This window comes from Semicossyphus pulcher, unplaced genomic scaffold, assembly GCF_022749685.1.
Source record: "Semicossyphus pulcher isolate SPU_LCO1_2020_fin unplaced genomic scaffold, fSemPul1.0.p SCAF_13, whole genome shotgun sequence".
Taxonomy (NCBI): Eukaryota; Metazoa; Chordata; class Actinopteri; order Labriformes; family Labridae; genus Semicossyphus; species Semicossyphus pulcher.
Window position 1 is genome coordinate 23,476,374 of NW_027211637.1, and position 23,751 is coordinate 23,500,124.

Consider the following 23,751-nt stretch of genomic DNA (forward strand, 5'->3'; position numbering starts at 1 on the left):
TGGTCATTAGCGACACTCCAAACACCAAGACAGATGAAGTGAATCAGATTTGATGGGAAACTCTTTGATTTAATACATCAGTCAGTTTACAAAACTAGCAGAAAAAAGTGCTGGAGGGAGCAGCCACAGGGCTGATATATTGCCTCATATGACATCACTTGAGTCACTGTTTACTAGGGCTAAAGAAGTTTAAGAAGTAAGAGAGAAGTGTTTCCCTGACCTATGGAGTCGCACCTCAGCTCCGCCAAGGCTACACAGCCACTATTTGAATGTTGGAAGCCGAGTTGCATTGTGGGTAAAAAAAACCTGTTAGCTGTGTACCAAACTCACATAAAGTACTTGTTCTTAAAGAAGGTGCTGATCCTGGTCATCCTATTCATTTTAAATACTTTAAGAAGTCAGAAAATAAATCTTATTATAGCAAGAACTTTCTAAACATTTATTGAGAATCCAAGAAAACAGAAATCACTTGTGAGCAGGTGATGGCGGGTGAGGGCTCGGTCATGAGATGAGCTCTGTAAAAAGCGACTGATTGGCAAAGTCTGCTGGTCTTGCTTTAGGTCGTTGTAGTGACGGGCTGCCGCTGAGTCCGGACTGAGGGACGCCAGAACTCAGGAAGTAGAAAGGCACGTGGGTGATTCTTCCGCTGGACCAACACTGAGAACACAAAGAGTTGAAATGATCCCGTTTTTAGTAAATGCATAACCTCTTCAAAACAGCCTGCAACTGAATACAAAGTAATATATATAACAAACTCTATGGTCTACATTTTGTGAATGAAATGTAGGCTTTTTAATACATTCTCAGGCAATTATTTTTAGGAAATTCAATCCAACACCTGCCGATAATCCTGTTTACGGCTGAGACTTCCACTTTATTCAGTGAAACATAATAGGACCGAAAAAATGGTAGGACTGACCACAGTGAGCAGAGCTCCGTGCCCGAAACTGGGGTGGAACTGCATCAGTCTTGGCTCTGCACCGGGCTCCCCTTGAACAAAACCACTTAACACAGAAACACAAAAATATTTCAGTGCTTTAATACATTCAAGATCTAATCAAGCTACACAAATAAGAACAGAACCACAGAGGAAAGTACTCACCATGGCAGAAGCTCAAAAATAGGGTTTGTTCGTGTCTTAAATACGGCTATGACTGCAGTCCGGTCTGCTGCCTGTAGATCGCCTGAGAGAAGACGGAGACTGAGAGTTATAAGAGACATAAAATAAAATACGAGTGTAAGATTCATCAAGGTGAAGAGAAAGTGTGAAAGACCTTTGAGAAGCACAGCGAGCCTCTCTCCTGTTGGGTCCCACGCTAAAGACTGGATCTCCCCACCAACACTGGCAGAAGAATCAGACAGAGGTGAGTGACACTGAACGCTGTGCTAGCTCTACAGGAAGTGGTTGCAGATTGCCTGTGAGCCGGACAATAAGTGATGCAAAGCTCTTACATTATGTCTCCATCTGGTGTGTTAAAGGTCGTCTCTGACAGGTCGGCCACAACTGCTGCTGCCTGTGGCCCCTTTGATGTGCATGTAGGTACACCTGCTGAGCAACAATGCAATCAAAAAATGCTGCTCGTCTCTTAAATACATCAAATAACCTGCTAAATTGAAAAAGTTATTAAAGCTCAAACATATAAATTTAAAAGGAAGACTAATTAGGCTGCAAATTAATTCCCAACAAGGCTGTGTTAAAAAAAAACAACAGATTATTTTGTACAAAAACAGAAGGATAACCTGGTGCATCAGTGAAGGTCAGAGCATAGATGACAGTCTCTCCCTGTACGGTGAAGAGAAGCCGACTCCCATCCGGACTCCAACAGCCAGACTTAAAACAAACAAAATCATGTTTTTTAATAGATGTTTTACAAAAATATTTCGTAACCTAATTGGACATTCACTTTAGAACATTGTTCTTACCTGGCAGCGCCCTTTCACACATGGCCAACGCTCACAGGTCCACATCCTGGTCTCCCAGACCCTGAAGAAGAGACTTTACTTATCCATGTGTCGAAACTCCACTTCCTGTCCACTTATTATCTTTGAACACCTGCTAAACTACAGATAATGCCACTAATCCCTGACATGCTCATAAGTATTCATGAGGTGAGTGCCTCTATTATAAGTGGCCACACACACTCATCATGACAGAAAAAAACTCTTGTGAAACTTTTCATCTAACCTGAACAGAGCTGATGGTGTAGAGGCCAGGACGTGGCTGTCATCAGGGGACCAGGACAGGAAGGTGACCCCTCCTCCGCCAACACGCTGAAGCGGCACACAGATTTCCGACGCCACATCCCAAACCTGAAAGAGACGTCGATGTCAATCGGAAAAAAACTAAACACAACCACAGCAACGCAGTAAAAGATTCCAGACACTTTGTGAAGGATGCGTGTACCATCATTGCAGTGTCCACGGGCGAGGCCGACACGAGGAGGGAGCCGTTTGGAGACCAGGCGATGGAGGTGACGGGAGAGTGACCGGGATGAGACAAGACTTGAGCACAACCAGAGGAAGGCCTGGATGTGTCGGGAGGAAGAGGAGCATGGCACAAGAAATAAATGTCAGGGTTCCTGCAGTGTTCACCAACTTTAATGACTTTTTTATAACTTTTTTAAAACAATACTTTTTTAAAAATACAAATGTATAAAAGGTCTCAAAACTGACAACCACATACAACAAAAAAAACACCTTTTTAAAGAACTTCTAAACTCCTATGGCCTTTATTGAGGATAATTATTCCCATTATTTTAAGACTTAAATACCTGCAGATCCCACTAGAGTTTACCTACCTGGTTGACAGAGAGCAGGGGTCCACATGCCAGACCAGTAAACAGTTTTGACAAGCGACAGCGAGGGCAGACGCACACAGCGGCTTCCACTGCACGGCTGCAACGCTCCTCTGCAGACGGTGCTTCAGTGTCGGAGTGGTGGCACTGAGAGACAGAGCCAAGAGTTACACACAGCTCGATTGTGATGCAACAGAGGCTCAATACAGTACATTACAACTCTGAAATTACAATTGTTTCAGACTTATACTGCTACATGTTTGTTTGAAAGATTCAATCTTATAAATGTAAGATAGTCAGCGTCCACCTCCTTCGGGGCTTTGTCGCAGTACCTTTTGGGGTTGTAGATCTTAATGGAGTCGTCCAGCAGGGCTACAGCAAACTTATCCGCATGAGGATGCCAGGCAAAGGCTCGCACTACACAATCGGACCTGGTAAAGCAAGCCGGAAAAAGCAGGAAAGGTCACAAACTATTAAAGTGAAGAACTTGAAGACAAGTTTTTTGTCATTTTCATGTTTAAGCTTAGTTTAAAATTAGTTTCAAGCCATTTCCATCAGAATTGTCCAAGAGCTTTAAAGTGTTTAAATGTATTCTTATCTTATACAACCAACTGTTAAGAATGAAGTTATATCATCCCTTAGAAGCCACTGTCTTCATAATAAATACAGGTACAGATTGTGACATTGGAACTTACCAGTTCAGTACCTGTGAAAACTCAGCAATCATGTCCTCACTGCTCAACTGTGGAAAAAATAACAAACAGGTAATACACAAACATCTTGTAATAAAGTGTATTGTGACATCAGTACACATTAAACTGGCGAACAGAACTCACAGTGAGATGAGGAAACAGGGAGCCGTGAAAGGATGAGACTCTTTGGAGCAACGCCAGGGTACAACCAGAGCTTACTGACAGCCATTTAGGCACTACAAGAGCAACAGACACGGTTATCATATACACAAATACACATAGGATTAGGTCAATATGTGTTAAAGGAAAACAGGCGTACCTTCTGTGTATGAGTTTGTAATTTCCGTGAGAAGCCCCATGAGGCCACCATCCCGCCTGAAATGGACAGAGATAAGTGAAGCTGTGATGATTTGAGTGACTATGAGGTGCAGCTGTTTTTTACTGTGCTTTTTACTGACAGGTGCAGCCTGTTATCAATTTATGGCTTCTTGAAATTGACTCACAGCACATGTGTACAATATTGCTGTGTTTGCTTAAGGTTAAAACCATTCTAATTTCATCTGAGTGTCATCATAAACTGGCAACTGACTGTAAATAATGTGTCACTGTATGCTGCAATTCCAACATGTAATCTCCATGTGTGTGGCGCACCATGCTGCAGCACTCCTCATCCACAGAGTTTCAGAGTGGTCCAGGAAAGCTGCCTTGCTGCTGCTTTCAGTGCGACTGTGCAGCTTCAAAGACTCTCGTGGAAAATACAAACTGAGGGGACTGGAGTCCTGCAGGAAACACACAACCATGGCATAGATCTTTAGTAGGCGAAGCACATACACAAAGTTAACAACAATTTAATTACATGATTTTCTGGAGGTTCAAGTTGGGCTGTGGTTTTGGACCCTTGCTTATACCCCAAAACAACAATTAGTCAACAACTGAGCTCACTTGAAGCTGGCTCATTCCTGTGTCTTTCAGCACTTAATTATAAATCATAACGTCATGTAAACGGGCAGCAGGCTTGATTCAGACCTGTTTCAGCCGGTCCTCGGTGGTGGTTCCTGACAGCAGCTCGTTGTTGGACTCGCACAGAGTGGTCTGTCCGGAGGGCAGCGGAGGGGGAAACAACGCCAGAGAGCACATCTTCAAGTCGGTGAAACCCTGAAAACACACCATGAATCAGTCACGTAAGTAAACACAAAGAAGAGGACGTCGTGTTCACAACCCAACAGCTTACTGTACAGTTACACGCGGGGAAAACACTACACAAACAGCTAGCTAACGGTTAAACTCAAAGTAAGCTAGCTAGCTGGTTCTAGCTAACCACTTTTATGTCCGCTTTGTTCTGTCTACAATAACACTAAGTCCTCGTTTTATTAATCGTAGAAATTACCTTTAAGTGTGCAATACGTATTGTAGTCAACTGCGCGCGAGGTTTCTAAACAACATTACACGCTACGTTGTTGTTGTGACACTTTTGGCTTCCTTGCTTCAAGTCAATCCCGCCGTGTGTAAACTACGGCAAGTCGAAGGGTCATACAGTGCGGAGTGCAGCGAAAAAGCTGAATGTGCTGCCCTCTTGAGGATACAGAGTAACATTGCACACACATTAAGCCAAACAGGTACCAAGTGTTTCCTGTTATGAAGTTGAGGCACCTAAAATACATTTATGATGTTTTAACTGATGAAAATCTATTTGTTTCATGTGCTTTTGTCACATGAATTTATCCATACTCTATATATGTTTTTTGTGTTGTTATTGGTGAAATTATAAACAGGCATCTGTATCGTGATTATGATGAAGATAAAAAAAATGCCGTCTTTCCCTCTTCAACACTGAAGGCATGGCGCGCGGTCAGTTGCAATCCAGCTTCCCTGGATCCGGCGGGGATTCAGTGTGTCTTGCTCAAGGACACATCAGCAGCAGCAGGAGGAGGAGGAGGAGGAGAAGGAGGAGGACGGATGCTGGGTGACATGAACCGGGACCTTTGGTTGAAAGTCAGCATAGAAATCAGTGAATGAAAGTGCCCTCATAAAGACACATTTTTGGAATTGAAAAGATGGATGCGATGATGGAAAAAGCCAATTCCGTGTCTGTGTTTGTAGAGAGGATGGTGGTGGCGCCCCCTTGCGGCGCTACTCGCATCTCCGTGACGTCAATTCAGCACTGGGAAGGAGACAGCTCCCTCCCCCAAAAAACCCAGCGCGCCTCACGTTGCATGGGTCCCCGGTTATTGATAACACAATTTGCCCGCTGGGATCCATCCCAGTAGCGTGAAACTCGTGGATACAGGGACTGGAAATACAACAGACAACCTGGACCGAAGAACAACAACGATCTGCTCGTTATCACCGACAAATAGAAAGCCGAGCCCACCCCTTTCACTTGACAACGCGACATCAAGCAGGCAGAAAGGTATGGGAATGTCATACTATCCGGTTAAATGCCGATTGAATAAGAAATCAGGTATCTCGGGACGTTAGGTTTGATGCCGTTGCTTGGTGCGGTAGCGTTCACGCCGCTCACACTGCACCACTGAACTGATGCTGCCAAGAAAGCAATCATCGTCGATGAATGCTAGAAAATCATATTTGTGCAGGGAGGAAGCCCACATTACGGAATATTTGTGTTGATGCCAACGTTGAGTTAAATGTTGAGACGCTGCGGCAGTTTGACTTGGCATGGACTATAGTGGGCATCGGGCTCGCGATTCATGCACGTCGGCTATGATGCTGCTGAGTGTCATCATCACATCCTCGGTTATTTAAAGATTGATCTTCCTGCGTTTGTGTGCGTGTGTGCACTGCTCCGTCTTCGCACAGGCCCCGTGGTTGTTTATTGCCCGTTTTTTCACGCTCTCATTTCGCTCCTCTCGTGCAGTGGTGCAGTACAAGAAATGGAGCTGGTGTAGGATATGTGAATTGGATACATGTGCTTTCTCTCTCTCTCTCTCTCTCTCTCTTTCTCTCTCTCTCTCTTACACACACATACACACACATGCAGGCAGGCAGGCACGCACGGACCTACGTATACATCCACACTGTGCTGGTTATGCAATTCGTCATATTCTTCATATGCACACAATGCTCTTTACTTGAGGCATGACGGACGACATATGGGAGCTGCTGAGTAGCTCTGCTCTGATGTTGTAGGACTCTGATGCTCCTCAGAGGGACAGTTAAAGAACAGGTGACATCCAGAGCTGAGGACTTGTGCAACCTCCTCTGCTCGCTTCATTCATAAAGCCCACTTCCACTCTGGGTGATGGCTCCACTGGGCAGGCTGGTTCTCCCATTCATACACACAGAGAAGAGACATGATTCAGACTGGGTTTGGTTTTGGAAAAAGAGTGACTGTGAGTGGTTAAACTGGGGGACTGGATGAGTGCCCAGTTCACAGCACGATTCCACTGTTTTTGGCATTTGCTTGAATAAAACAAAAGTTAGTGCTTACTTAAGTAGAGATGCTCTGACACAATGTTCTTCCTCCTCGATACATAATGAGATACTCAGAGTTAAGAAGGCCCGATACTGAGTACCCCTCTGATACCAGTGCGATTAAAAATATGACATATGATTAGTGGTGAACTCATTGCTGACATTTAGCTCGCTTTGACTTACATTACACTCTTGGCTTGCTCCACAGTGTTGTTGTTTGTCATCTTCACATGATCATTTACCTAAACCTGTTGATTTTCTGGGGCTGGTTATGGTATTGAATCGGTGCAATTGATTGGCATTCTTGCAGATACCCTATAGCACATTTTTGGCAGTGTCAGGGGCCGGTACTGATGTTGGTGTCCGTAGTGAACAACTGTATACTTTACAGATTTATAAACAGAGAAACAGTGGAAGTAAAGGTAGCACCATTTCAGCACTGGACAGCTCCTTACTGCAAATGTAGCTGCCCATCCTCTCCTGGAGCTGTCCAGTGCTGAAGTTAATCTACACTTGTTTCTATCCTAAAAAGCAGTCTGAACATTGTTTACCTGTTAACACAGATAAAATATGGCTCCACAAACAATTATGAGTCATTCTAACGTGCTTCTTATCATAAATCTTCTCCTCCAGGCTTACTTCTCATCCGACCATCCTCCATCCAACCTAACCTGCTGTGTTGGGGAAACCCCTGATGAGTGGGACCTGTATCCATGAGCCCCGTGCCCCTTCCCCCTCCCTGTCAGGCTTCAGCACCCCCATCTCAGAACCCCCCTATCGAAGACTCGATGGAGACACCCCTGCGTGCACCCCCGAAACGGACCTGACCCCCACACAGTGTGTCCTCCGTAACGTGCTGTCCATTGACACTGGCGGACAGGCGGCGCCGGGCGGCAGCAGCCCCACACCCAGCGATGGACCCTCGGCCCACTTTGACAACAGCGTGCTAAAACTACATGAACATGAGGCGTGCCAGTGCGGCGGGGCAGAGGCCGGGCACAGTCCGGAGGCCGGTGCTGTCCGGAGCCAGTCGGAGAACATCCGGCTACAATCAGGAAGTGGAGGTTTTTTGGAGGGACTGTTTGGCTGCCTAAAGCCAGTCTGGACGATGATTGGAAAGGCCTACTCCACTGAACACAAACACAGCCATGAAGGTATATGTCAGTAAATGTTCCACCTCTAGGATGTCTCACTTTAACATGTCATGCTTTCCCTATGATATTACTGTGGTGGCTTTTTAAACATGGAGATGCACCTAAGAATTATCTAAGGATGAAGTTTGAACTCCACAGTGTTGCTGAAAGTATTGATAACCTTTATTTTATGAAAAATCTATGATACAATGTTTTAAAAATATGCCAAATTACAAAACCCAAAATAAAAGTACAGAAGTATTACCAGCAAACTGTATTTAAAAGTATTAAAAGTAAAAGTCGTCACCCTGCACAGAAATTGCATAAATATTGAGCAACTTGATCGATTATTAGGGATGCAACAGTGCAAAGCTGGTAGAGGTGGATTATCTAAATACAGTCTGATGGTTCCCAATCTAGGGGTCAGGCTCCTCCAAAGGGTCACAAGATCAATCTGAGAAGGTCGCGAGAGGATTAACAGGATGAGGAGGAAGAAACTCATTCTCTGACTTTCTGTGACATGGCTCCAGCTGTACACTGCTTTTGAGTCACACGCCTAAAACAATGAACAGTATTTTATAAACTTAGAATTTGTTTTATTCTAAATCTCAATCTGCAAAGAGCCTTTTGTGACCACAGCTGAAGATAGTGTCCCCTGAAATGCAGAGTTCAGTTGTCGAGTTGCAACAAACTACAAGAACTTCAAGTGTACTTTGTTATTGTCCGACACTAGACCCCCCATTATCTTCCTTCCTCTGTGACTGACACCGTGTCCAGCTAGGTTGCAGCGTGACTGTGTTCACGGCTCCGTCAGCCCGACTCACGCTCAGTCATCGGCTACTGTGAGTCTTCACAGCTGGCCAGGGAAGGCATCATGTGCATCCGCCTGAGCTGCGGCAGCTCTCCAGAGATCTCGACACTTCTGTGGACCTCATGAAGAATTGATTTGCCTGTCTCTCTTATTCTGCCGGGCTCGTCTCTCCTTAGTGACCGAGCTCTCACAGTCATTTAAGAAGAGTCAATATGACAGATGACAGACAGATTACAGAATGAGTGGACTGTGTTTTTCCCCTCGATTTTTCTCTTATCTCTGGGTAGAAATGTAATGGTCTGCTGGATAAGTTGTCAATATAACATTTGTTTGAACATGACAGGCCTTTTGTATGATGTAATTGTGTCCTGCCAGCCCCTTTTCATGTGTAGCATGGAGCTAGCATTTGCTAAGCAAACTGGCAAGAGTACATATTGACTTTCGGAGGGTTTGCAACGTGTGAAGGATTTAATTTGAGTAATTACTCATTGGATGCTACTGAAATATCTGTTGCAATCCCTGTGTAACGTCTCACATTTACTCATGGAGCCTCTGTTTTTTTGGAATTGTTGGTGTGCGTTTAGAGTCCTGGGAAGTCCCTTTCGAGGAAATCTCTGACCTGCAGTGGGTGGGCAGCGGGGCGCAGGGGGCCGTCTTCCTCGGCAAGTTCCACGGAGAAGACGTGGCTGTAAAGAAAGTGCGGGACATCAAAGAGACCGAGATCAAACACCTCCGCAAACTCAAGCACCCCAACATCATCACTTTCAAGTGAGGAAACTCGTGAGATCCTGCAGGGTCACGTGTCTTTAATTGCATAAATCTGACTTTGATATGATGTGTTATCTGACTGCCGTGCTTCCTTTGCAGGGGCGTGTGCACCCAGGCTCCTTGTTACTGTATCCTGATGGAGTACTGTGCCCAAGGACAACTGTACGAGGTGCTGAGGGCGGGTCGTAAAATCACCCCCTCCCTCCTGATTGACTGGGCCATGGGCATTGCTGGTGGCATGAACTACCTGCACCTCCACAAAATCATCCACAGAGACCTCAAGTCCCCCAAGTAAGCAGCTGATCTCAACACATTAATCAACACAAGACCTGAAATGTCAGATTCCTCCTTATTGCCATGTAAAATGTACATGTAACCTCACCTTTGCAGCATGCTAATTACACATGACGACCTGGTGAAGATCTCTGACTTCGGCACCTCAAAGGAGCTCAGTGACAAGAGCACCAAGATGTCGTTTGCTGGCACGGTAGCCTGGATGGCTCCTGAAGTCATCCGGAATGAGCCAGTGTCTGAAAAAGTGGACATCTGGTAAGATAAACATTGAAATGTATCAATATCACGAGGGGCAGACTTTAATTTCTCTGAGGGATTAAAGGTTCTTTTTACCGATATTTTGAGTAAGTGAACTGTTGTCGTTGACCTCAATGAGACTTCCTGATTAAATCAAGCTTAACTTACCTTTAAGGTCGTTTGGAGTGGTGCTGTGGGAGATGCTAACCGGAGAGATCCCATACAAAGATGTTGACTCATCTGCCATCATCTGGGGTGTGGGAAACAACAGCCTGCAGCTGCCTGTACCTGAGAGCTGCCCCGATGGCTTCAAGATCCTCCTCAGACAGTGCTGGTGAGTAGCACCTGGAAATAGACAGTTAGAATGAGGAAAGGAAGCAGAGAAAATGAGCTCCTCAGAGTGGTAGAAGCAAAGGTCGAGAGTAGATGCATTGGGAGGCGTTAGTCTGTGGTTCAGGGACTTTATTGATTATCTGTTATTGTCTTTCACATCATGGATTTGCAGGAACTGTAAGCCCAGGAATAGGCCCTCTTTCCGTCAGATCCTTCTTCATCTGGATATAGCTTCAGCTGATGTGCTGTCCACTCCGCAAGAGACCTACTTCAAGTCTCAGGTATGGTCACCTCTCTGGATCCCTGTCTGAATATGGAGGGTCTGTAACTGCACCAAAAAGCACAGAAAGCATTCATTTCAAATAGAGCCACAACAATTAAAATAATCGCCAACTATTTTGGTAATTGATTCATCTTTTCAGATATTTCTCAAGCAGAAATGTCAAAATATTCGCAGGTTTAAGCTTCTTAAATGTGAGGATTTGCTGTTTTTCTGTCATTTATGTCAGTAAATGAGGAGTTTTGGGGTTTTTGACAGTCGGTTTGACAAGAGAGGGAATTTTAAGATGTCACTTTGGGCTTTGGGAATTATATTAAGAAGATTTTCACTATTTCTTTTTACATTTTATGGACTAAAAGTTATTAGAGAAAATAATCGGAAGATTAATCAATTATGAGAAATGGTTTTAAAGGACAAATTCAGCCCAGGAAAAAAGCCACTGTCAGTCAAAGCTGGTGTTCTCTGTAATCGATGGAAGCAGTAATATTAGAAATTGGCGCCATAGCTGTGGAGAAAGTTGCACAAACAGCTCGTGGTTTCACCCATTCTACATTCCTACAACACCCAGCCTGCATTGCGGCCCTACCTCTGAAAGGAACGGCCCAGCAAGAGATGCTGGAGTGAAATACCATTTTCACTGCAGGCAATGGCTCAGAGCGGGACAGAATCAGAAATATGACGAGAATATACCGGTGGTTTGCTAAAAAATCTTCGGGTCTGCAGTCTACATTTCAAAACTTTTCCGACATGTCATCGGAGGCGGGCGTCCTAGATTGAGGAAGTGTAGTTTAGTGAGCTCCCTGGCCTCCGCCTGATGGCGCGTTAGGAGAGGATAGCGTCCTCGCGAAATTGCATTTTTACCTACCATAATGGCGTTAGCTCCCCGTAATAGCATGATAGGACTGAGGTTGAAAATCAGCTAACTGGCCCTTTAAGTTGCAACCCTAATTTAAATACAAAGAGACACAAATATACATGCATGAACACATGCTTTTGAACAGTTATCAAACATTAACATGGTTTTGATGTGAACTCTGGCTGAGCGACGCTGCTTAACAGATATGTGCTCTCATCAGGCTGAATGGCGAGAAGAGGTGAAACAGCACTTTGAGAAGATTAAATCTGAGGGTACTTGTCTCCACCGGCTCGATGAGGAACTGATCAACCGACGCAGAGAGGAGCTCAGGTCTGTTAGATTTCAGACGCATAGCTTCACGGTATCTCAGGGTGTCCAACCAGTACACAATGGCACTATCCCTGTTAGCTTTCCTGTATGAGGCCACTCTCAGCGTGTCCCATTTCTCGATGTCATGCCTTTGTCCGCCCTTGTGCATGAAATAAGTGCCCTGAGTGCATGTCTATTGTGGAGAATTAGGAATCTCTCATGCGGATGCACAATGACAGCAGCCTCTTTTCTTCTCAGGCATGCTTTGGACATCCGCGAGCACTATGAGAGGAAACTGGAGAGGGCTAACAACCTTTACATGGAGCTCAGCGCTGTCATGCTGCAGCTGGAGCTCAAAGAGAAAGAGTTGCAGAGGTGCAAATCAGTCCATGAACACAGGGTTTATCTTTCTTTACAAATAATAGCCGCAATGCATTTAAACTTTGGTGTTATTTATTCCAGGAGGGAGCAGTCTTTGGATAAGAAGTACCCCGGTTTGTTTAAGCACCACAGCTCCAGACAGAGCAGCTCCTCCAACACCATGGACAAACTCATCAAGAAGAGAAACGTCCCACAGAAACTGCCCTCAGGAAAGAGGTGTGACATCTCATTTCAGTCGTTTTTTGATAAAAGATTGATACTGAGACGGCTAAATGAATATTCAATAGGCTGGTGGGTTGTATTGTTGACTAATCCCTTCTTCTCTTCCAGGCCAGACATCCTCAAGTCTGAGGTAATCATTCCCAAAATGGATTCCTCCGTGATGCAAGTCACAATCCCAGCCTGCCCCAACAGGAGCTCCACCTCTCCCAGTCGCTCTCGGAGGGTAAAGACCCGTCATCGCAAGCCCGGTAAGGGCAGCAGCGGGGACCTGGCTGGACTTAAAGCGACTCAGTCCTGCCCTAACAAGGACTCAGCTGTCCAGGCTAACGGTTCCACCAATAACACCTCCAAGCAGCTCCTGGAGCCGTCTGCAGCCCTGCGAGGCCTCAGCCACGAGCAGCAGCAGAGGCAGCTCTCCTCCTCCAGCCCTGACCTCATCTGCACCACGCTGGAGGCCGAGAAGGGAAAAGGGGAGACCTCAGTGGGCGGGCTGGAGAGAGGTGGGAGCCTCAGTGCTTCTGCAGGGTTAGGGGGGTCAGAGGTGGGGGCAGCTGGTCTCGATGATCTCACAGAAACTCCTCCACGCAGCGACACGCCGAGCGAGGACGCTGCGTCGTTCCCGTTCTCCAGCAGCCCGGACTCGCCGTGCGGGAGGGGGGCGGCGGCAGGAAGGGGGTCTCTGGGATCTCCACGTCTGCCTCATGACGGGGAGGATAAGGAGGATGGAGCAGGTGCTGTGAGGCTGCCTCGAGGGGCATCAGGGGGGATCGGGAGTCAGCACCTCACTCCCTCAGCCATTCTGTACAGAGCAGCTATCACACGCAAACAGGTACAGAGCCTGAGATCTAAACATCCTCCTCAGCATTCCTCTGGTAACACTTTGATCATTTTCATTTGTGCATTTTTCCGACTACAGAGGCGTGGAGTGTCATCAGAAGAGGAGGAGGGTGAAGTTGACAGTGAGGTTGAGTTACCACGGAGACGGTGAGTAACTTGTCGTCCTTCGTCACTGGAAAATTCCCTGAAGCTATCCTTCCTTTCTGACAAGATGCTGATTTATTCTGAGAACAAAGAATGATTTTAAATGCCATTCTTCCACATCATCAACTCAGCAATATCTCTCTTCTTTTTTAATCTCCCCAGACGTCCGACCAGCATCACAAAGTGTCAGTCGGTGTCCACCTTCAGCTCGGAGAACCTGTCGGTGTCGGACGGCGAGGAGGGCCACACCACCGACCACTCTCACAGCGGCACCCCCGACGTGGTCAGCACCAACACGGACGACAGGCTGGACGACCGCAGCGACGACCTCCTCTCTCAGGGGTCCGAGATCCCGGCGGACAACACCGATCCCGCGCAGGCTTCGGACGGCCTGTCGGAGCGAGACGGAGCGCTGGGCCAGGCCAAAGCTCAGCTGGACGCCGGGCAGAATCCTAATGAGGTAGAGCATCTCCACGGAGGATTGCATGTGTCAGTTTATGTCATCCTTTTAGACTGATGCAAAAACAACAACCCCAAAAACCAGGGATGGAAAATTACTGAATACATTTACTCAAGTACATGTATTTTAAATTACATTAGCCACTACATTTTAATGGGAAAACGTATGATAGAAAGCATTGCGACAGATGAAACAAGCCAGCCCTTTTGGGCTTTTTGGGGACCCCTTTCTCAGACAGTGTCAGGTTGGGGCCCTTTGTTAAATGATACTAGGATGCTTTCATTTATATAACAGCTTGAAAAAAAGGTACAATTTTCAACAATTTCACAAAAAGAATTAGAGAAACATCTATAAAATAAAAACTTATGTGTGACAGAATTTGTCTTCTCCTCCTAACAATGAGCTCCTGACCCCACAGATTTATCTTGTGACCTTTACAAGAAGCCTGACCCCCTAGGTTTTACCCCAGTAAAATGCTGCTTACACATCCATATTAAAAATCACATGTCATACATTTATGACTGCTTTTATTTTTTGATAAGTACATTTTCCTATGTAGATTTTCTGTCTCGTATTTGGGTGCAGGAAATGTAGTTGTAACGTATTTTTAACGTGCATTTGTGTTTTTACTTCAGTAGAGGATCTAAAGATGAAGCGTTTTAGCATCTATCAAATAACTCTTTTCAGTATTTATTAAAGAAAATTGTCAGATTTCAGCTTCCTACATTTTGATCTTCAATCTATAGAAGATTTTCATTTAAATAAATGTCTGTTAAGTCACTATCTATCGCAGAATGAGCTAACACAATGGTGATTGAGCCTATGGCCCACTGATGAAAGCCTTTGCATTTGCAGTATAAAGTATTATCACGGACTGGGTGTCTGTGGGGACTATACCCAGCAGTGGTTGGTCTGCCAGAGAGGGTAGGCGGAGCTAAGCGGCTGCTTTTCCGCTCTCTGCAAGTGTTGCGAGTAAACAGTAATCTACTATGGTTGAACTAACAAAGAAAAGATGGATGTCTACAGATACAACTTCAAAATAAGTGAAAATCCAAAGAAAAAGAGACAAATTCGACGCTCAGATGAAGGCAAACAGTCTGAAAAGGAAAGCGACCGTCAGCGAGGAAAATCAAGAGTTACAACCGGAGCCAACCGTGGACGTCACACATGCAACACTGTCGTGATATCTAGGAAGTGTGCTCCTGCAATTACCGTTTATCTCCATAGGTGCTGCCAAAGAGAACAAAACTGAAATCTTTTAACTTTAAAGACTAAAATTAAACAATTTATGGTGAAAAATAATTGACAGATTCATCAACAATGAGAACATATCTTAGTGGCAGCCCTACATGAATCTGATCTATTGTTTCTGAAGGTCGTGTATAACATGGTTTCCCTCTCTCTATTCAGAGTCGGGCCCTGTGTGACGACTCCGACTGCGACAGTGCTGAGCTGGATCAGTCCGGCAGCGGAGAGCCCAGCCGTCCTCCCAGTGCTGGAGCATGGGTGCCCCCATCCCAACCCTATCAGGGGTCTCCACAAGCACCTCACACGGGACCTCCATAGATCACTGGACACAAACAAAGACCTCCAGATACCCTCCAGTGAACAACCATCACAGGCGTACACCAATCTGTCAGTGCAGTTCAGTACTGTTGTCAAGGAGGATCGCACCTACTACACAGCTCAGACTATGACAAGTGGACTTCTGGTGTCTCATGAGTTTGTTTGCTAGCAAACCTTCATGAGACGACATAGGATATTTGTCATAACCTGACTTCAGATATTTTGGCAGCTTGTGACTTCAGATAATGTCTTTAAGTTCAGTAGGGTTTTTTTAGGCAAAATAGCTCCAGTTCAGCAAAAACCCTTCCACAGACACACGCACGCACAAGATACCACACTCGTTGTCCTTTAAACACTCTAATCCTCACTCTGGGAGCATCCTCCATGATACTCCACACACTAATGCATCAAATACTAATGAATAATAATGTAAATATCCATTACATACCACATGAGAAATATCTAACTTTATTTTATTTGTAAGATAAAAATGTAAGACTAAACGGTATGCAGCCCTGTGAACAAATGCATGACTACATGTTTATAATTTATGGTTCGAATGTGTCAGTTTTATATTTTGTGAGAGTTTACACTTTTTTAATCCTGAAAGTATTACTTCAGTTATTATGTTTTTTTGTTAATAAATGTCAGCACTCAAGAAAAAAAAATGTCAGAATGGAATGAAAATCTCACCAAGACATCATGATGCATAATTAGGATTCTCAGTAGGTAATACATTATTTTTTTTAACCCGCCTACTACTGAGTTTCAAATACACAAGACATGCTTGAGGTATTATGAAGCTTATCGAATGTGTGACACGATTGGAGACCTTTGAATTTACTTACTGCACGTCTGCCTTTATTAGTACACTGGCGCTACTCTATCACTTTCTTAAATTGTTGTCATTAGTAGGCTGATAATTTGAGGGGTAGTGCATGTGTTCACAGAAATAGTGGGCACAAGCATAGCTAATTAAGGTCATATCTCAGCTCTGTCGATTTAGCATTGCATTTCTATAACATTGTCAGAAATAGATGGTAGAAAACAAACACACAAAAAAAGCAACAGAACCAGAGATATTCTATTTCATTATTCGACACATTCTTTTCCCTGTCAAAACCTACATTACCTACATTACCCACAATTCAACTCGACCGACAACGGCTGTGTCAGTTAACGTCTGTATGCTAGTAGGTGCTAACGTATTCTAGACGTCACTCGACGCTGACTCGAACTACATCACTTTAGACAGTTTAGTTGTATAAAATCATTGTACTGCTACCTTAGACCTTTAAAAACGATTTTAATGTGTAAAATACCTCTTCAAGTAAACAACCAAAAAGGCTCCTGCTGTTCACAAAGTTGATAAGCTTCATAAAAACCTCAACTGTTCCTTCTACCCTTTAAGAAAACTGCAGAAGTAGCCAGATAAGGAATAGCGCACTTCTCCGTGGTGGTAACTAGTAGAACAGTAAGTATCATTTGGGTTTGAATAGAAATGTTTTGTTTTTATACAGCATTGCACATTGTACCTGTAACATAGGAATTATATCAAAAGCAAAATATTATGAGCAACAATAAATAATGTATTGGTTAAAAAAAACAAAACGTGTGATGTCTGTTTAAAATGGGACTGTTGTCATAGCTACAGTAAGTACTGTTACTGCGTCACAGAAGACCGCTGAACCAGAAATAAATTATTTTTAATGACTTTATGCATGTCGAAACTTTTAGCTCTTTCACACCTGAATGTTAATTAAAAAGATTCCCCCCACGGGACATTATTATTCCTGGGCTTGATATAAGAGATAATGCTGGAAGAGGTGTCTATTATTGGGAAATAATAACACACCCTGCAGCCAATAAGAACCAAGCATAATCAAGACCATTGTATAAAAAATAAAGGATTATCTTTGACTTGTCAGCTACCTCTATAAATATGCAAGCGAGAGCTGTATAATGTTAATCATTTGATGTTTATGAAATGGATTGACATGTTTGAGTATTTAAAATATAAACTACTACAACTTTGGAAGAAAATAAACTACAAATTAATCAAAACTGAAAATAGTTCTAGTCACAAAAGTAAACAATACGACAGAAGAATGAGCCAGGACTGTTTTAAGCATTTCACATCTTTTTTTTTTATTTCTGCATTTCATTTCTTCAACAATTTAATTGCACCCAGATCTACAATAGTTTGAAAACGTGCACAAAAACGTGAGTTTCTTCATCCTGCAAAGAATAATAAAAAATAAAATCTGACCCAGGCAAAAAAGGATAGCAGGAAACTAGTGTTAATTCTATAATTCTCCTTCTAGTTAATCATAATTTAATACCTCAGCATAATATACTTATAAAGACAAATATGTCTTGTAGTTTTGCCCCTTGCAGCATTCCCCAGCCCTGCAGTTAAAAAAAATATTTTCTCTATTTAAAACAAACATTTCAATGTTATTATTATCATCATCATCATTACTATGGTCTTAGTAATTTCAGAGAAAAGAAAATATTTTCCTCTCATTCAGGCCCACCCCATGTGACCAAGGCCCACCCACCCTTATCAGAATCCAATACACAACAATGCTCAAAAGTCCTGATCGAGAAATAAAACGGATGGAAACACAGGAATGACACAAAACAATTACTCAGCAAATTAGAGGTGAGACATAATGTAGCTTAAAATTCTCCTTTGAACCCGCACTCAACAACAAGGGATAAATTACCATCAGACTAAAAAAAGGTTTATACCTGCATACATCTTCAACTGGTGATCATTTACACCCACTGAAACCCGTTAAAACCCACAATGCCTCATTCAGGAAGTACAGCTTCAAAAAGAAGATGGCAAATATCAATGAGTTCTACTCTTACAAGGAGCTGTGTATTAAATAAAAATAAATAGATATTTAAAAAGGAAGGGAAAGAACAGTCCATCTATAATGTTATTGTGTCTTTTTTTCTTCATTTTTACATTTTCTAAGAAAAATCTGACATAAGAAAAACATTATTTATGCCTTTTCAGATTTTTCTAAAACGTTTTACCTATATCAAGAAGATCATACAGATATACAGTAAAATAAGAGGAAAAAATACAACAGAAGGGAGTCTTTCAAAACTATATGCAAAGGGAATTTAAAAACAATAAATAAATAAAATACCAATATCATGATGATGGTGTAATTACAACTGAGTAGGTGTTTAACCAAAGCAGAGGAGAAACAGTGAGTTTAGAGTACTTGGTTTTTGCATTAAGTTCAATAAGGGACCTCTTGGTAAAAAGTAGGGGGAGGGGTTACATTAGGTGCTGATGAAGATCCTCCATGTCAGTTGGCTGCGAGTCCAGTAGCTTCAGAAGACAGCCTGAGGAGCACAACAGAAAACAGGATGACCTTAATATTTGAGTTATAATATCAGAGCCAAGACAGCAAGCAAATTCTGGACTATCAAACTTCATGCAATTTCGCAATAACAAAAATGTCCCCCCAAAAGGGTAAATACAGATAAGTGAGGAGAATAACAAATGTTATCGTCAACTTCCATCGATTTTCTTACCCGCTCTAATTTCATGTCTGTAAAATCCTGGCCAATGCCCTGGTAATAATCAATACTTTAATTATCTTTCGACTCTAATCAGATATTCAATCCTAATTTCATACCGTTCGGAAGAATTCAGCGATTTACAAGCTGATAAAAATTTAAACGACCTACATTGCCAATGAAAATCAATCGGACGTGATTCAGGCAGAAATAATGTTCACGGATGAGATAACACTGCTGCTGGCCAAAATGAACACATAATGAGCTTCTGTTCACAGATTTACTGGAATTTTCTTATCACGTTATCTTCCGCTTTAAACCATCACTTCAACACTGACAATATGCACGCAGTTGAGTTTCACCATTTCAGATGTAAAGTAATCAGCCGGACCTAAAATGCTGCTGTTTCTCATCAACTTGGCTGCTCTGTGATGGATGTGCTGAGACACAATTAAAGCCTCTTACCGAGCATTGATCAGGTACTCAGCCAGGCTGATGCTGGCAACGGAGCCAGTGATGGTAACCTGTCTGTCAGTTGAGCCCTCCACAGGGTTGGCAATCTTGATCTGAGCCCCTGACATCTGACGGATCTCATTGATCTTTGCGCCCTGGCGGCCAATGATGCAGCCAATGAGCTGAAGGAGATGATGAAAAACACGAGTACACATCAGCAACACACACAACAAGAAATAAGCTGCTTTAAAAAAATGTTTCCTCTCTAAGAATGAACAAAAAATATTAATGTGTCTTACATCATTTGGAATGGTCAGCTCATGAGAGCCAGTTTGTGCAGAGGCATCCATCCCAGCTGAAGAAATGCAAAGAAACCTTGTGAGTGTGTTGACACGGTGGATTATTACAAATCTACAGCAATCGCAGTTTCTCTTTCAATCTGTGCACCTACCCTGGAAGCCCTGGTTGCTATGTGCAATAGGGAAGGGGCTCTGCTGCATGGCCAGCTGGTGAAGTTTGGTGAGCTGTTGAAACGAAGGAGGAAAGGACACGGAGAACAAACAGAGAACAAATTATGAGTGAGGAAAAATCTAGAATACATTTCAAATTTTGAAATTATTTCCCTTTTGTTAGTGGCTGTAGTGACGATGCAAGGAATTATGAAATGGAAGGTAAAACTACATGGATTTAGTCTAAAGGGGAAAATAAATATCAGCTTTAAAATGTTGAAAGTAAGAAAAACCAGTGCAATAGTGAAATGGGTGTTTGAATCAGGCAGTGGTGGTTGGAAAAATAAAGAGTCAGAGGGATGAAATAAGAAGGTGGCATGGCTTCCCAGGACCGAAGTTGCAAATATATTGGATCACTTACAGAGGGCCCTTCACTTACATCAGGCTGTGGAATGGCGTGCTGTCCTTGGACAGCGTATGCCTGCAAGGAGAGAACAGCACTTAGGAGGGTGTGGCAGTGTCACACACGGTGAACTTCAATATCCATCAGTCCACCGTCCTTGGTCTGCAGTTAGAACAAAGCCGGACATGCTACAGACAGCACACCCTCAACAAGAACGATAGCCGGTGTATAATTTGATTCATTTTTGCAATTTTGTGCTCCAAAAACGGCAGACACTGAAACACACAAAGTCTGGTTTCGTTATTTACCTGACCACCTGCAAAGATGACAGGAGAGCCTGAGGGTTTGGGTCTGTACGGGATGGTCACTCCCTTTGGTGGAGACTGAGAAAACAGAGATATCCAACATTAACAACACAGGGAAAAAATGAACATCAATAGTAACACAAGCAGCACAAGAGTAAAAACAACATTACGATAAACTGTCCGTACCTCAAGCATGACAACACAAATCTGCTTGACACACTCAATAATGGACTGTGGGGTCCCTGCAACGGTGATGGCACGCTCTGTTGAGTTGGGCAACATGTCCCCTGCTACTTGTACCTGAGCTCCTGCTGACTGCAAACACACAACAACAAAAAACAAGTTAGAATAGGTCGGGGATAACACAGAGGTTCAAACTCTACAAAAAGAAAGAATGACAAACCTCTCTGATTTCCTTGATCTTGCAGCCACCTTTGCCAATGAGAGAGCCACACTGGCTGGCAGGCACAACAAGGCGCATGGTGACCGGCGGTTTGCTGGTGGCTGTACTGTTAGTCATTGAGGTGCTGATGTCCTGCAGGGAAGGTGACACAACAAAAGGGCTTAGAGAAATCCTTTGCTAGACACTAGAGTTGTTTGATACCAGTATTATACTTCCGACACAGCCTAAAATGCAGAATTGGTTATTGGCAAATATGCCATTTTATGCACAGATCCATAATATGTGTGAAAAATGTATATAATCAATTGGGATTCAACTCTTCTTTGCTGCTCCATGGATGCACAACTATTGTTTAGGATGGGCTAAAAACAAGCAATGATGAGCAAAAACAAATTACAGCAGTATGGTGCCAGAGGAGAAAGTAACGGTTTATTCAGAGCTATAATGAATAAAGCAGTTTCACTTTAAATATAATTGTTACTCTGGTGATTTAACAGACACAGCATCCACACAGCCAGAGGAGCTGTAAACCCAGCTGTTGCTAACGTTAGCTTAGCTTGTCTTTAGCTTGTTTGGATGTGAGAGATCATTCAGTGTTCATCATTCAAGAGGTTTTGAACCGAATCCAAATTATACGTTTGGTCTCTTCCCCTCCAAAATAAACTAACCTGTAACTAAAACTTACGTTAACATTGAATAAAGGAATTTCTCATTAGTAATCAGTGTCTCTCTGATGCTCTGAGGCAGACACGGGAAAGGGGTATGTCTAAAAATGTATTTAATACCATAAGGAATTATTTATTCCTAAATTTACTTATTAATGGTTTTCTTCAGTAGTGACTGTTCATTAATTCAGCTAGTAACTCTTATCCTTATTGGCCAAATCTTGAATTCAGGTATCAGCATAGCTAAGAAAGAAATGGTCTTCTAAGATCACTATGAAGCACAACTGATCTTAGTTGCAGGGTGCACATCGTACCTCCTCCAGCTTCTCAATGATCATGGAGAATGCTTTAAAAATGGAGGTGGTGGGTCCCGCCAGGGTTATGATCCTCTCCGGGCAGTTCCCCTCTGAGATGTTAATCCGAGCTCCACTCTGGACAAAACAGGAAACATCAAATCAGTCGCAGCGTTATCATATGATCCATGAGTCAGTGTAACTGGAAAAGTAAACATGGTCCTTTTAGATTACCCACATGTCCTCTGTTTAAATAAAACATCTTACCTCCTCTCTCATCTTCTTCACCGACTCTCCTTTCTGTAAGGAGACACAAATACACAATATTTACAAAACACTAAAAGGTGGGCAAGATGTAAATATTATGATTGTGGCAGTAAAAACAACTTACCTTGCCAATTATGCTTCCAACCTCCTACAGAAGAGAAGCAAACAAAAATCCACATTAACGCAATAAATGCATGCAATGTCGGTCAATGGCAGAGGAGAAACTGAAGTGGTTTGTTTTATTTTGTCGACTACAGCTGAGACTTCAATTAAGGAGAGTGGAGGCTCTGGTTTTAACCTTGCTATCAAACATTTCTTGCAGAGACACTCACCTTCCCATGCATGAGTAGCCTGATGGTTAAGGTGACATTAAGTCCCCCTTCGACCAGGCTTGAGTCCATTTCTCCGGCTGAATCCAGATTTAAACTGGTGAAAAAACTGGGTCTTTGGTCACTGGCTGAATGTCTGCAACAGAGTGGAAAATGTGACCATCAGTGACAAATGTAGCTACTGGAAACTATGAGAACATGTCAGTGGAAAGCCATGTTTACTAAAAAAAAAAAAAAAAGCTGCTGTCAGTGCAGATGAATGAAGTGATGCAGGCAGTTAACATGTTGTCGACTCGAGCTTGTTACTGTACTTTAATAACGTTAGCCAGCCACTCCGAAAGAAAGAGACTTTTCAGCCCAGTAATTGACATTAGACTGGCCCGAGTCCACTCATTCACGTTAGCACAATGACCCACTGTCTCTCTGTGGCTATGTCTATATCCTGGCATTGAAAAACTGCGATGTAGCTTGTCATTTTAATTTTTAGATGCTAAATGCAACTTGCCAAAACGTCCTCTCTTTGTAACAGCAACTTTTTATTGCACATGTATCGATAGTGAAAGCAGAAGCCTCAGAGAATAACATCGCAAATCTTATTTTAGAGATAGCATCACAGCTAGTCACGCAAGCGAGATTTGGGGGCTAAGTTAGCATCGTATCATTCATACCGCAACTACAGAAATTTAGGAATATTTTTCCTGCTGGGGCATTTATCTACAACATCTATAAGCTATTTCTGAAAAGCGGCGGCGAGCAACTAACTCGGCTATCAAGCTAAATACAGCTCGGTAATTTTCCATCCAAGTCGCTAGGGTTAGCATAGCCTGATCCAGGAAATAGCCTGATCCCGCGGCCTAGGGAGCGCACGGAGGCACGCCGAGTTATCCCCGTCCTTCACTCTGAGAGGAAAAACAACAAAGCCATATTTGTGGAGGTCTTACCCGAACCGTCCCTTGAAGAGTGTTCAGGGGGTGGGTAGGGTGGCAAGGGTGGAAGGGGAGAGGTTCGGGAGGGAGTTTTAAAAGGATCCGGGGAAGAGGGAAAAGACTCCGCTGTTCGATCCGACTCCACTCTTCTGCTTGGCACAAAAG

General features: G+C 43.3%; 3 protein-coding genes across 5 annotated transcripts; 1 reads left to right on the forward strand and 2 right to left on the reverse strand.

Annotated features, from left to right (window-relative positions):
- Nucleotides 1-85: 85 nt before the first annotated feature.
- On the reverse strand, nucleotides 86-4,950 carry aaas (achalasia, adrenocortical insufficiency, alacrimia). Of its 2 annotated transcripts, none has more exons than XM_069660560.1 (17): nucleotides 4,875-4,950; nucleotides 4,514-4,642; nucleotides 4,139-4,266; nucleotides 3,807-3,862; nucleotides 3,632-3,723; nucleotides 3,491-3,537; nucleotides 3,128-3,226; nucleotides 2,799-2,942; nucleotides 2,405-2,525; nucleotides 2,186-2,310; nucleotides 1,924-1,984; nucleotides 1,741-1,831; nucleotides 1,453-1,546; nucleotides 1,275-1,342; nucleotides 1,103-1,184; nucleotides 920-1,004; nucleotides 86-657 (listed from the first exon to the last, which is right to left on the reverse strand). In XM_069660560.1, the coding sequence occupies exons 2-17, from the start codon at nucleotides 4,622-4,624 to the stop codon at nucleotides 502-504; spliced, it is 1,560 nt and encodes a 519-aa protein (XP_069516661.1). In that variant the 5' UTR covers nucleotides 4,625-4,642; nucleotides 4,875-4,950; the 3' UTR covers nucleotides 86-501. The 2 variants fall into 2 exon arrangements, with proteins under 2 accessions (XP_069516661.1, XP_069516660.1); XM_069660559.1 differs by having other exon boundaries at nucleotides 1,453-1,549.
- Nucleotides 4,951-5,709: 759 nt separating this feature from the next.
- Nucleotides 5,710-17,150, forward strand: map3k12 (mitogen-activated protein kinase kinase kinase 12). Its single transcript, XM_069660992.1, has 14 exons — nucleotides 5,710-5,897; nucleotides 7,553-8,073; nucleotides 9,448-9,631; nucleotides 9,731-9,922; nucleotides 10,022-10,180; nucleotides 10,338-10,496; nucleotides 10,668-10,776; nucleotides 11,852-11,961; nucleotides 12,199-12,315; nucleotides 12,403-12,537; nucleotides 12,652-13,372; nucleotides 13,460-13,527; nucleotides 13,687-13,984; nucleotides 15,395-17,150. The coding sequence occupies exons 2-14, from the start codon at nucleotides 7,614-7,616 to the stop codon at nucleotides 15,548-15,550; spliced, it is 2,868 nt and encodes a 955-aa protein (XP_069517093.1). The 5' UTR covers nucleotides 5,710-5,897; nucleotides 7,553-7,613; the 3' UTR covers nucleotides 15,551-17,150.
- A 522-nt stretch (nucleotides 17,151-17,672) lies between these two features.
- Nucleotides 17,673-23,751, reverse strand: LOC138589573 (poly(rC)-binding protein 2-like). 2 transcript variants are annotated; one of them, XM_069659927.1, is made up of 13 exons: nucleotides 23,602-23,751; nucleotides 22,664-22,796; nucleotides 22,456-22,479; nucleotides 22,332-22,364; nucleotides 22,086-22,202; nucleotides 21,107-21,238; nucleotides 20,890-21,018; nucleotides 20,707-20,781; nucleotides 20,435-20,476; nucleotides 19,998-20,070; nucleotides 19,846-19,901; nucleotides 19,559-19,728; nucleotides 17,673-18,916 (listed from the first exon to the last, which is right to left on the reverse strand). In XM_069659927.1, the coding sequence occupies exons 2-13, from the start codon at nucleotides 22,730-22,732 to the stop codon at nucleotides 18,880-18,882; spliced, it is 957 nt and encodes a 318-aa protein (XP_069516028.1). In that variant the 5' UTR covers nucleotides 22,733-22,796; nucleotides 23,602-23,751; the 3' UTR covers nucleotides 17,673-18,879. The 2 variants fall into 2 exon arrangements, with proteins under 2 accessions (XP_069516028.1, XP_069516027.1); XM_069659926.1 differs by having other exon boundaries at nucleotides 20,417-20,476.

Bases quoted from the DNA above. Each gene is read 5' to 3' on its own strand.
- aaas (XM_069660559.1), bottom strand. From the start codon at position 4,624: ATGTGCTCTCTGGCGTTGTTTCCCCCTCCGCTGCCCTCCGGACAGACC. The intron at 2,311-2,404 runs GTACACGCATCC...CGTCTCTTTCAG, and splicing joins CCGTGGACACTGCAATGATG to GTTTGGGATGTGGCGTCGGA. The intron at 1,005-1,102 runs GTGAGTACTTTC...TTCTGTGTTAAG, and splicing joins ATTTTTGAGCTTCTGCCATG to TGGTTTTGTTCAAGGGGAGC.
- map3k12 (XM_069660992.1), top strand. From the start codon at position 7,614: ATGAGTGGGACCTGTATCCATGAGCCCCGTGCCCCTTCCCCCTCCCTG. The intron at 13,373-13,459 runs GTACAGAGCCTG...TTCCGACTACAG, and splicing joins CAGCTATCACACGCAAACAG to AGGCGTGGAGTGTCATCAGA. The intron at 13,528-13,686 runs GTGAGTAACTTG...TAATCTCCCCAG, and splicing joins GTTGAGTTACCACGGAGACG to ACGTCCGACCAGCATCACAA.
- LOC138589573 (XM_069659926.1), bottom strand. From the start codon at position 22,732: ATGGACTCAAGCCTGGTCGAAGGGGGACTTAATGTCACCTTAACCATC. The intron at 22,365-22,455 runs GTAAGTTGTTTT...GTCTCCTTACAG, and splicing joins TTGGAAGCATAATTGGCAAG to AAAGGAGAGTCGGTGAAGAA. The intron at 20,477-20,706 runs GTAAATAACGAA...CTCTCCTTGCAG, and splicing joins TCATCTTTGCAGGTGGTCAG to GCATACGCTGTCCAAGGACA.